At 52.2% G+C, this 12,773-nt stretch overlaps 2 protein-coding genes across 8 annotated transcripts in view; one reads left to right on the top strand and one right to left on the bottom strand.

Annotated features, from left to right (window-relative positions):
• LOC736669 (uncharacterized) overlaps positions 1-12,773 on the bottom strand; it is a 188,406-nt gene that overhangs the window by 135,853 nt on the left and 39,780 nt on the right. For 2 of the 7 annotated variants that reach the window (XM_054656549.2, XM_054656548.2), the window contains exons 4-7: positions 4,077-4,192; positions 2,802-2,912; positions 1,136-1,250; positions 53-128 (exon numbers count right to left, since the gene is read on the bottom strand). In XM_054656549.2, the coding sequence (XP_054512524.2) occupies positions 59-128; positions 1,136-1,250; positions 2,802-2,912; positions 4,077-4,192 (412 nt within the window). In that variant the 3' untranslated portion in view covers positions 53-58. The remainder of the gene's footprint in view (positions 1-52; positions 129-1,135; positions 1,251-2,801; positions 2,913-4,076; positions 4,193-12,773) is intronic. The other 5 variants (XM_063816882.1, XM_054656550.2, XM_054656547.2 and 2 more) reach the window with 5 other exon arrangements.
• On the top strand, positions 4,167-9,374 carry LOC134810819 (putative protein FAM90A26). Its single transcript, XM_063816881.1, has 4 exons — positions 4,167-5,927; positions 6,422-6,621; positions 7,080-7,188; positions 7,853-9,374. Exons 1-4 carry the CDS (start codon positions 5,805-5,807, stop codon positions 8,813-8,815), a joined length of 1,395 nt encoding a protein of 464 aa, XP_063672951.1. The 5' UTR covers positions 4,167-5,804; the 3' UTR covers positions 8,816-9,374.

Raw genomic sequence — 12,773 nt, 5'->3', positions numbered from 1 at the left:
GTGCCAGTCTCCAGAACCCTGCCCACCCTGGCGTGGTGGCAGACATGGCTACCTGCAGCTAAGCTGCCAGTTCCTCTGAGTCCTCAAAGACCAGACCATTTTCTTCATGTTTCACCAGCTCATGTAAACTGCAGAGAGAACAAAGGGAGCCCGAGAGCTTCCTGGAGAAGACACCAGACCCCTGGGGTGCCCAGCTGGGCTCCTACCCACCCCACGCTCAAACCAGGCTGGGGGTTGGAACAGGGTGTGTGGTTTCTGGGAGGTGGTTCTTAGATTTGGCATCTGAAGAGTATAAAAGCCTGGGGGGGTGCACATCAAAATGGACAAACTGATTTGAGAAGGGAGCCTTAAGGAAGGTTTGTACCTTCTGTGCTGGATGCTCTTCAAGGACTGAAGAATTATTTTTGCATGTTTTTCTTAATTCCATGGCCATGGAACAAGTAAAGGCAACCCCCTGGGGACTGGCTCAGCACATAAAATATGACTTTTCTAGGACACCAGATTTGATCCCGACATTCCCTGAGCTCAGCTCACACGAGGGGCTCGCATCCCTGAATCCCATCCAGGGGCCGGCTCCTGAGCAGGGGCCAAGGGCTCAACGTTTGCTGGGGCTACTGCTTCTAGAATCTCCTCTAACTCCACCCTTCCAAACACCCGTCTATGCTGGGTGGAGTCAGGCCACAGCATGACACTCATTTAACTGATTCAAGCCCAGCACGTGAGCTTGGCCAAAAGGGACATGGTGGGAGAGAAAGAAAGAAAGAAAACCATGTAAGCCTGCAGGCAATTCCCGCCAATTCTACTCTGGGAGCAAAAGCCCCTAGTGGAGTTCTGGTATTTAAGGTGCTTTTTTTTTTCATATTGGGTTGCTGCAAAAGTAATTGCCATTTTTAATGGCAAAAACCGTGTTTACTTTTATGCCAACCTAAATATAACATGAGCTCTAAATGGAAGCAACTACTTCAGTGAGGCTCAGCCCAGACACAGTAACCGCAGGGCTCCTCGTCATGGCCTCCAGTGTGTGCTGGACTGACCGAGGGGCAGGGCCTCACTGTGGGCAGCTCACTCTGCACTGCTCCCCCACAGTGGTGGATCTGTGAAGCTATCCCCAGAAAGATTCGGGTTCTGCTCCTACCACTTGAAGTTCACGGCACACGCAGGCAAACAGCACCTGAACATGTCCACCACCTTCATAGGCAGGTCCAGGCCACTGGAGGACGTGTCCAGATAGACACCCAGGTCCACCGACCCTGCTAGGCAAGAGGGGTGGGTCAGAGCGCTGGTCTCTGCCCTGGGAACACAAATCCTTCCAGCACAGTGAGGCAACATCCCCTGAGGGGAGTGAAAATTGGATAAGGCCCCCGACAGCCCCAACCACAAGTGGCTTAAGCTGGCCAAGCAGCCACACGGCCTGTCTGGGACATCTGAAAATGTAAGTTGACACTTTTTCTACGTAACCACAATTTGATTTTTTTGTTGTTGTTGTTGTTTTGTTTTGTTTTGTTTGGAGACAGAGTCTCACTCTGTCACCCAGGCTGGAGTGCAGTGGCACAATCTCAGCTCCCTGCAACCTCCAACACCCAGGTTCACCTCCCGCCTGTAATCCCAGCATTTTGGGAGGCCAAGGTGGGCGGATCACCTGAGGTCAGGAGTTCAAGACCAGCCTGGCCAACATGGTGAAACCCCATCTCTACTAAAAAAAAAAAAATACAAAATTAGCGAAGCGAATTCGTGGCAGGTGCCTGTAATCCCAGCTACTCAGGAGGCTAAGGCAGGAGAATCGCTTGAACCCGGGAAGGCAGAGGTTGCAGTAAGCCAAAATCGCGCCATTGCACTCCAGCCTGGGCTACAAAAGCGAAACTCCGTCTCAAAAAAAAAAAGAAATAATAATAATAATAATAATAAACCACAGCACACCCACCGCAAACCAGCTGTCAGTGTGAAAATAAGCCAAATAGCTTAACATTTCTAAAGACTAGCTGGGGCCAGGCATGATGGGTCACGCCTGGAATCCCAGCACTTAGGGAGGCCAAGGCGAGAGGATCACTTGAGGTCAGGAGTTCAAGACCAGCCTGGACAACATGGTGAAACCCTGTCTCTACTAAAAATACAAAAATAAGCCAGCTACTGTGGCGGGCTCCTGTAATCCTGTAATCTACTTGGGAGGCTGAGGTGGGTGAATCGCTTGAACCCAGGAGGCGGAGGTTGCATGAACTGAGATCGTGCACTCCAGCCTAGGCAAAGGAGCAAGACTGTCTAAAACAAAGACTAGCTGGAGAATCCTGCCAGGAAAAGGCCCTCAGCCTCCAAGTACTCTGCTCACTCGAAGCTGGAAGATGCGGCTATAGAGACGCATCAGGACCAAGCCATGACTCCCCACTTGGAGAAATCAACGGGGAAAGAGACGGAGGCAAAGGAGAACCATCTCACTGGGAGAGGCGACGCTGTTTGACACATCGTCCCTGTACCTCCCAAAGCCACTGCCCTCCCACACCTGGGCAACAGTGGCCCCAACCCCAGGCCCAGACTTCCTGCAGGAAGGAAGAGGACTGAATGGAGGGCGTGGCAGACTGAAAGGACGTGGCCTCCTCAAACCCCTTGGTAAAGGGCCTCTGGGGCCACCTGGCAGGAAGGGGCTGGCACACCAGGAAGTAGCCTCCTCCCGGGAGTTCAGCCAGAGCCCAGGTCCTGTCCCCAAGTGGCCTCCAGAGCCACCTTTTCAGAAAAAGTACATCCTGCCCACCCCTGCTCCCCCTGCTTAAGGCTCCGTCTCCTCCCTGAGCCTCCTGCTGGCCTCTCACCTAGAAGCAGGGGTAGTCCTCGGCCCTCCAGCCAGGGGGTGCAGACCTGGATGTGCTGGAAATGCTTCTGGTGGATGAGGCGGCTGTAATACTCCCTCAGAGGCCCTTTGCCTTCACAGAGAAGAGCAGACACTGCCATGCACCCGTCTCTGTCCCTGCCACGTGGTCCCAGGCCCAAGACACTCCCCCTAGGAGGAATCCTTTTCCCAGAAGCTCCACCCCTCAGCAGCTCCAGTCAGGCCCCATCCGGGCCCTTCCAGAAGCAACCCAGGAGCCCCAAGACCTGCAGGGATGTGTTCACCCTGACCCCTGACGCATAGCCCTGCACCTGCAGCCAGCTGGCCTCAGGCTGCAAACATGGCGGGGTAAGCACTGGCCTGGCACCTGACCGCCCACTGGGTGGACCCAGCCTTCTGTCTGTGTTGTGCGCAGGGGACACAAGGACTCCCGCTGCCCTGGCACAGCCCCCAGATCACATGGTGCAGGTTCCAAGCCGTGCCTGCCCTGCCACAGCCTCCAGAGCACATGGCGCAGGTTCCAAACCACTCCTGGGAGCCTAGAGGCCAAAGGAGGGAGGAGAGCAGGATCAGCAGCTGGCCCAGACCCCGCCTCTTCCCACACTGCTTCCGCTTTTCCTCCTCCACAATGAGTCACCTGGAAAGGGCTCAGCAGCAGTAACTGTGGGACAGGGGCTCTTCCGTTTGAAAAATTAAAAGAGGCTTGGTTAAGGCAACAATGACATGGCCGGGCACAGTGGCTCATATCAATAATTCCAGCATATTGGGAGGCCAAGGCGGGTGGATCACCTGTGGTCAGGAGTTGAAGACCAGCCTGGCCAACATGGTGAAACCCTGTTTCTACTAAAAATACAAAAACAAACTGGGTGTGATGGGCACCAGTAGTCCCAGCTACTCGGGAGGCTGAGGCATGAGAATTGCTTGAATGTGAGACGCGGAGGTTGCAGTGAGCTGAGATCACACCACTGCAGCCCAGCCTGGGCGACAGAGACTTTGTCTCAAAAAAAAAAAAAAAAGACACCAATGACGAAACAAGAAAAAAAAAAAGATGCTTGCAAATTACTGAAAAACTAGAAAGCTTGTTATCTACAGATTCACATCTGGGCTCCCTGCCCTGCTGTGAAACCCTCTGAGCCACAGTTTCCCACATGTAAAGCAGTATAAGACCCTATGGCAGAGAGCTGCAGTGAGGATTAAGGAGACAAGATCGTGGCAAGCACACGGTAAAGGCGGGGTATCCCTCCCTGGACTCAAATACCTGGAGTCGCAAGACGAGCTGAAAAAGCAGCCAGGCACTGAAGGACAAAGCGGTGCTGAATTTCTTCATCTGTGCTTCCCAGTGCGGTCCAATTCACGGTGGTTTCCGAGCGCCTCCTGGAGGAGAAAACACATGAGGGTGTGGTTAGGGTTCTCTGCTGACAGACCTACCGTGGGGAAGAAAGAGAAACCCTAAAGATGGATCATGGCCGTGACTGCATGTCAAGGAGAATCTCCTTGATGACACTGAGGCCTACGTCGAGATAGAGTAAATCTGGTCCAATTAAAAGGTGTCTATTTTACCACATTTTTTAAAACAAAACAAAACACAAAAACAAAAAAGATGGAAAAGAAGACAGGGGTACAGGCACCAGTGTTACATGTCTGACGGGGAACATCTATTCTTCAAAGCTTGCAGCTGTACACGTAGGTTTTAGAATGTCTGTCAGCAGTGGACATGATCTTAGAGTGGGCTGTGCAGATAGACCTTTCCAGGTCATGTAATTGGATTAAGTTGATTGTAATTAACCTACATGTAACTGATTAGGTTAGGGTACATTCCACGTCAGGTGACCAGAGGCAGTATAAAAGGAAGCCTGGAAAGCAGAGGTCCCTCTCCGCCCCTTCCTCTGTCGCCGTGGATGCTGCATCGCTCCCAGCGGGGCTGCTCCATCACCTGCCCATCTCAGCGCCAGCCGGGGAAAGAAAGTAGACGTGCAATTTCAGGTTAATTTCACTGAACAGTTGTTTGTTTCACGCAATCCCTGAGGGGTGGGGGGGAAAAGAGACAAAGGAGGCCGAAAGAAACCGATCACACTGGGGCTTGCTGATGGGGTAGGGTGTGCTCTCGTTACAAGTAATTCTTGGAACAGAAAACGAGAAAGCATTTCCGTCTCCATGTGTGGGATAAGACCAAGGTGGGAATGCGAAAAGAAATGTACTGCAGCATGCTGAATTGGTGGGTGAATGGAAAAAGGACTTTGGAAAAAAGGGTGGTTTGCCCTCCAGCCATGTAAGACATCGATACGATATGGCACTTGTTCACAGTTTGTTTAGATGAATTCATGTGGCATGTGTAAAATACCAGAAAAATAAATAAAGAGGGGCTGGAGCTAAAGCCAAAAAGATAGAACAGGAAAGACCATCACCTGCTAGTGTGGTAGAGAGGAAGGTAACTTCTCTTTATGAATTTGTGTTTGGAAGTTGCCTAATGAAATGGCAAGAGTAGCGATTCAAGTTGTCACAGGAAGCATCCCTTATCTCAGATTTCAAACAGACCAGCCAAAGGGTGACACACGCCATGCCCTGTGGCTTTGATCATTCTGTCCGTCAAGGGAGATAGAGTCATCGTGTCTTCTACCGGAGTGAATCGTGATAGACATAAGTCCGGTCTCCAGAATCAGTTGCTTGTTTTGGGTTGAAAGGTCAACTCCCCATACCTAGGCCACGGGCCCTGTGGCAGGCGAGGTTTACTCTCGGACTAAGTAATCATGGCAGAGGAACACACAATATCTGAGGATGCACACAGCACATTGTGTTCCACAGATTTGACCGACTGGTGGTGAGGTCTCCTCATGACCACACCGGCAAGGATTTAGCGGGGGGCTTCCTGTGGGTGTGTGAATATCCAATGTGCTTAACCATCGACATGTGTGTGTTTGTGTGTGTTTCAGGTGACCCAACAATCAACCCCTGAAAAAGCCGGTCATAAAACCCACAGGATACGAAGATGATGGCACGTCATGATCCCAAACCTGGGGCAAACAGACTGGTGAGAGCCCAGACCCTCCAGAAGCAGCGGAGCGCCCCAGTTGGGCCAAGGTCTCCCCTGCCCGATGAAGAAGATCCAAGGGTAAGTCTAGAACTGGATCTCTTGGGTATTGGGGTGGGGGCGGGGACGGGGGGAGGGTGTGTCACACGGTCCTCAGAGACTGGGTTGGATTCCAAAGAGTTCTGTCACCACCACCCAGGTTGCTTTTCCCATCCAAGGTGGGCGTGGCTTGGGACCTCCTCCCCGGCCCGATAGGCCTCTTGAGAGACCCTTGGGGGCAACCTCCCTTTCTACTTAGAGTCCTGTGTGGCCACGTTTGGTTGTGTTGTTGACATCGGGTTCACCATCGTGCCCCTTAGAACCTTGAGTCCTGCCTTTTAGAGTTCCTCCGTCACATGGGCTTTGGGAGGGAACATCGCATCCGAACTCTCCCAGCACTTAACGGCCCCCATGCCGGTGTCCCCTCTTTGGAATCCTTATTCAGCTCTGAATTCACAATCCGTCTCAATGTTGACGTGGGATCGCTGCCTGTGGCTTCAGCTCACTCACCGACATCACTTCCTTTCCACCCACAGCTCAAGTGCAAAAACTGCGGGGCCTTTGGCCACACGGCCAGAAGCACCAGGTGCCCCATGAAGTGCTGGAAGGCAGCCCTGGTTCCAGCGACCTTGGGGAAAAAGGAAGGGAAGGAAAACCTGAAACCATGGAAGCCCCAGGTTGAAGCCAACCCGGGGCCCTTGAACAAGGATAAGGGAGAGAAGGAAGAGAGACCAAGGTGAGCAGTGGGAGGGGTTTTCACCACTCTTAGGGTACTGCCTCCTAAGGACATGGTGTCTCTGCACCTGCACACCGTGTGCCTTTCCGTCTCCGGGCCAGGGAAGGAACGCTGCAGAGAAATAGACCTGAGCTCCGTGTCCTCCAGGGTTCCACACCCAGGAGCTCCTTTGGCTCTGGGAGATTCAGGGACGGGGAGAGGCGGGGGCGCTTCGTGCAGGTTCCCCACGACAGGGGGAAAAGCGATGGAATCCAAATCACAGTCCTTAGTTGGGAAGACTAGAGGGCCACATGGAGGATGGGAAGGTTGGCACGTGAGGGAAAGTGCTGAGGCGGAAAGGGCACCAGATGTCCATTTCTGTATCACAAAACACGGAATGGGACTGGGCCCCAGACAGGGTTCTCCCTGTCTCCTTGGGAAAACCAGGGGGCACGACCTGACCTTTTTCTGTTCTGCAGGCAAGGAGACCCGCAGAGGAAGACTCTCCTCCACATATTTTCCGAGAAACCTCCAGAGAAGCCGCTGCCAAATCGAAAAGGATCCACGGAATCTTCTCATTATCTGAGGGTGAGTGTCACCCTGGGCCCCTGGCCTTTTTCTCCTCTAGGTCAACCTGGTTGATTTCCTTTCAGCTTCCTGTCTGCAGGAGGAAATCGGGGAACCCCTCTTTCTTGCCTTCTTGGGGTCAGGGACTCCACGATCCTTCCAGGTCAATTTGATTCCAGGCGAAGGCATCTGAAGATGCCGTATTTCCTGTGGCTTACTTTCTGTCCAATTATGGCAAGCCTGCCAACAACACGTTCCTAGCGGCATGAGGAAATTAGGTCCTCAGAGGCCCCAAACGTGGAGAAGGCTAAACCCAGGAACATGCATGTGTTCAGAGAAGACGTCCTGAGTACCCTTGAGCCACCAACCTGCCTTCGGAAGGGCATTAGTCCCTTCCACTTCATGGAAGAGTGAGTGGAGGCGCTTTGGTCCAGCTAATGCCCAAGACGCGATCTTTTGAACAATGGTGTGCTTAGGTCAGCAACACATAGCTCGAGAGCGCATCTTTCATGTGTCTTGTCCTGATCAGCACTCAGGTGGAGGGTCTGTCCCTACTTCCAAGGACCGCCTGTCGATACTGTACTAAGAATTTCATGGCGTGTGCACCTTGTCTTTGGATGTGCTTGATTTTCATGTTGGCTCCATGCGGAGGAACTTCTAACCTGTGTTGTTTCCTCTCTTTCAGGTTGCAAGCGGGCCAATGCCGGTCCACACAACCACTAAGAGGCCGCGCGTGGACCCTGTCCTCTCTGATCGCTCAGCTACCGAAATGTCTGACAGGGTCTCCATCTTGGCTTCACTGTCTCCCCTCAGAAAAGCCAGTCTGAGCTCCTCCTCAAGTCCTGGACCAAAGGAAAGACAGACAGGGGCTGCGGCCGACATCCCTCAGCCTGCAGTCAGGCACCAGGGCCCCGAGCCTCTCCTCGTGGTGAAGCCGGCACACAGCAGCCCTGAGGGTGGCTGCCGAGAAGTTCCCCAGGCTGCCTCCAAAACCCATGGCCTGCTCCAGGCCATCAGACCCCAGGCACAAGACAAACGTCCTGCGGTGACCTCACAGCCCTGCCCACCAGCCGCCACACACAGCTTGGGCCTAGGCTCCAATCTCAGCTTCGGGCCAGGAGCCAAGAGACCTGCCCAGGCTCGGATTCAGGCTTGCCTGAACTTCCCCAAGAAACCGAGACTGGGTCCCTTCCAGATCCCCGAAAGCGCCATCCAGGGAGGTGAGCTGGGGGCCTCGGAGAATCTCCAACCTCCGCCAGCCGCAACCGAACTTGGACCAAGTACGTCGCCCCAGATGGGCGGGAGGACACCCGCCCAGGTGCACAGCGTCGACCGGCAGCCTCCGCACAGCAGACCTTGCCTGCCTACTGCCCAGGCCTGCACCATGTCCCATTACCCAGCGGCCAGCCATGATGGGGCCCAGCCTCTCAGAGTGCTCTTCCGGAGACTGGAAAACGGACGCTGGAGCTCCAGCCTCCTGGCGGCACCCCCATTTCACTCTCCTGAGAAGCCGGGAGCCTTCCTCGCTCAGAGCCCTCATGTGTCAGAGAAGTCTGAGGGTCCCCGTGTTCGTGTCCCACCGAGCGTCCTCTATGAGGACCTTCAGGTTTCCTCCTCCTCAGAGGACAGCGATTCTGACCTGGAGTGAGACTGCAGGTGACAGGGTCTCCTTGGCCTCCAGCTCCCGTGACTTGAAAGGGAATGTGGGACTGAGGACCGGAGAGCAGAGAGAAGACTCTGTGCGGTGACTCCGAAGCTCCCCGGCTGTGGCGCTTCTGTGGATGTGGGAGCCCAGGCCAGGCAGGGAGCAGATGCAGGGACTCTGCCTCATTGAATTCTGGTGAGGGACATTGTAGTTCGCATGGTTCTCCGGAAACGCGCCAGGAAAAGCTTCCGTGCCAGAGATTCCTTGCCTCAGAAACTGCGTGATGCACAGGAGTCAGAGTTCCGCTGGGACGTCAGTAGGAAACTGGGGAATTACTGTGTATTTGCTCTCTAGATGACTGAATAAGGGAAAAGTTAGGGAACCCTGAGAGGTGCAGCCCTTCCGCTGTGCCCCGCCCTGAGAGCAGTGTTTCGGACGCTGGGAAGCGTGCTGTGCAAAGCGCTCTCGGGGTCTTTCCTCAGCCTCGAAAACTGGGCTGTGGAATGCCTTTGTACATATGTGTGTTGAATTTGTTTAGAAGTGAATAAAATTCTCAAAAAGATGACGTATTGTCTTTTGACTCCCATTCCGTGTTTGTGTTTAACTGATTTTCCAAGTGAAGGGGTGGCCTGCCCCTCCAAACTTGTGGGTGTTTCTAGTCGGGTGGGATGAGAGACGGAGAAAAGAAATAAGACAGAGGGACAAAGTATGGGGAAACAACAGTGGGTCCAGGGGACCGGCACTCAGCACACCAAGGACCAGCACTGGCACCAGCCTCTGAGTTCCCTCTGTTTTTATTGATTATGATTTTCATTATTTCAGCAAAAAGGAATGTAGTAGGAGAGCAGGGTGATTATAAGGAGAAGATCAACAACAAAAAAAAACATGTGAGCAAAATAATCTATATCATTATTAAGTTCAAGGGAAGGTACTATGCCTGGACGTGCACGTAGGCCAGATTTATGTTTCTCTCCACCCAGACATCTCAGCGGAGTAAAGAATAACAAGGCAGCATTACTGCAAACATGTCTTGCCTCCCGCCACAGGGCAGCTTTTCTCCGAGATCAGACTTGAACAAATGTACAATCGGGTTTTACACCGAGACATTCAGTTCCCAGGGGCAAGCAGGAGACTGTGGCCTTCCTCCATCTCAACTGCAAGAGGATTTCCTCTTTTACTAATCCACCTCAGTGCAGATGCTTTACGAGTGTCAGGCTGGGGGACAGTCAGGTCTTTCTCATCCCACGAGGCCATATTTCAGACTATCGCATGGGGAGAAACCTTGGACAATAGCCTGCTTTCAAGGGCAGAGGTCCCTGTGGCTTTCCACGGTGCATTGTGCCCCTGGTTTATTGAGACTAGAGAATGACAATGAGTTTTACCAAGTATACTGCTTGTAAACACTTGGTTAACAAGGCACGTCCTGCACAGCCCTAGATCCCTTAAACCTTGATTTTATACAACACAGGTTTTTGTGAGCTCCAAGTTGGGTCAAAGCGGCTGGGGAAAATTGGCTGGGGCAAAGCTACAAATGAACAACTTCTCAGCAAAGCAAATGTGTAAAGTACAGGTCTTTTTCAAAATGCAGTCTCTTGTGTCTTCCCTTTCTACATCGACACAGTGACAGTGTGACATCTTTCTCTTCCCTACATCCAAGGGCTTGAAAATTTCTTGACTTGTTAGCAATCCAAATCGTTATGTCTCCGAAACAGACTTGACTGAGGGGACCGCAGGGCTGGGCAGGACCTTTGACTTCTTATACAACCACAGGAGCAAGAAAACCTCAGCCCCGCTCTACCAACACGCACCTAGTAAAATTCCGCCAACTGAATCTCACGCACGCTAACACGTGGGGAGCGTTGCTTGCACCACGAGTCCCCATTTGGCTCAACCGCCGATGTCAAGTGTGTGGTTCCGGTTGCGACGGCCCCCCGTGAAGTGGCTCCCGGATGTGCGAATGAACCAGGCAGAGTTTCACTGGTCAAATAGACCCCAGCAAAGCTGAAGTTAACTCCGATATTTGGGATGTACTTCAGAGGTAAAACATTCATCCCGTCTTCTTTCCGGATGTCTGACACCATGGTTCTCCCCCTGATCCTGAGAGTAGCTGAGGTAGAGACTCATTGAAAGATCTAGGCAGGGATATCCCATCATGCACAGGCTCTCTCCATTCTCTGACCTGGGAACAACTCTGAGCAGGATTCCACATCTAGGAGGCCTCGGAACTGAGCGGGATTTTCTGAGACACACCAAACGGCTGCTCCCTTTCCGCCGCTGTTGAGGGTCGTTATCTGGATTATCCAGATCACCTAGAAAGTATCCGTATCCAGAATCAATAAGATCAACTCTCTGCTCCTCTGACAGCAGGAGCAGGACACAATGAACCAAAGAGCGTGGAAGGAAACGATATGACCGGAAAGCTCAGAGAATGGCCACAGGGGGTCGTCAGCAGGCCTTCCCACCTGAATCATGAATAATTAATGAAGCGCAAATCAAAGGGGACTCGAGTTTCCGCAGGTGCAATTCATCCAACGAGAGATCGCCGGAGGGCCAACAAGATTGAGAAACTGGGAGTCGGGTGCAGTGTCAAAGGGGACGCGACTGGTTCCAAAGCTCAAGAACACCATGGGGTCCCTTGGGCTACATGAGAAAACGCCCCAGTGTGCTGGTTCATCATTCCGACTCCTGCCTGTCTCTTCCCGTCCAAGAAACATGGACCCTAAGTCGTGCAGGTGCAGATGAGCATGGGCAGAATTAGGGGACGTGGCACAAAAGTTCAGGGACACGGGAGTTCCACAGAAAGTCCGGTGGATCTTCGCAAAACCAGAGAATTGGCAATGGGACCCAGGGAATTAGAGCCTCACAGGCGTCCGGGAGACTTTTCAGGCATAATGCCTGGAGTCGCAAGACGAGCTGAAAAAGGAGCCAGGCACTGAAGGACAAAGCGGTGTTGACTTTCTTCATCTGTGTTTCCCAGTGCAGTCCAATTCACTGTGGTAGAATTCATGTATTTATTTTACGTCGGCTTGTAGTTGCAAACTTTTGATGTTATTGATTTGTGGTTGGAGAGTTTCCCTTTGAAAAAGTAGATATTCTGAAGATGGAGGTTGTCCAAGATTGTATCTCAAGGTGAGTCTACTTGATGCCAGCGAAGCATACTTTGACATATAATGCATATGTTTGAATTATATTTGGTCTTTTTTACCACATTTTTAAAAATCACTTCGTGAAATATGTCAGAGTTAGATACACCAATGTTAAATTTCTCATCACATGTCCAGAGGCAGTGTAAAATGCAGTCTAGAATGCAAAATTCCCAGCCACTTCTATGTGGAACTTTCTGCAGAGTGGGATTGTATCCAGCGTTTTCAGGGGGCGCTGGTGTGGTACGAGCTGGTCCTTGGCTTCCTGCTGAAGTTGGAATCCTGCAGATTGCTTAGGGGCGGTTTCAGCCTGTCCCTTCTTTCCAGGTCGTCACTAACCTTTCCTGAGCCCCCATGGGGACTCAGAACTTATCTAGAGTCACAGGCCGGCCTGGGATGCTGCCCTTGAGCCTTGGTGCTGTCCATGATGGTTCCATGCCACTGATCTGCTGGGAGACATTCTGCAGAGGGATGGGCTGGCATGAGCTGTCCCTGCCTTTCTGTAAATCACAGAGATTTCTGCTGTCTGAAGCCACATAGAAATATCTGTGGAGTCTCAGGTAGGCCAGGGACGCCATTCACAGGCTCCTGTTCTTCCTCTTAATGGTAGCAAGAGTGATTTCTGAGTTTCCTAATTGACTTCGAAATAATTTTGTTGATTTCATTGTAACAAAGACCACTCCTCTTTCTGTGGCATCCAGTTCACCTGTAGGGTTTTTTGGGATTATGTGGAAACTCTTGCATTTTTCCAGAGCCTCACTTCATCCTGGATGTTCTCAGGAATGCACGAGCTGATCCCTGCCTTGGTGGCATCTTGG

This window comes from Pan troglodytes, chromosome 7 (assembly GCF_028858775.2).
Source record: "Pan troglodytes isolate AG18354 chromosome 7, NHGRI_mPanTro3-v2.0_pri, whole genome shotgun sequence".
Taxonomy (NCBI): Eukaryota; Metazoa; Chordata; class Mammalia; order Primates; family Hominidae; genus Pan; species Pan troglodytes.
Note: the sequence above shows the minus strand (reverse complement) of the source record. Positions and strands in the feature narration are given on the sequence as shown.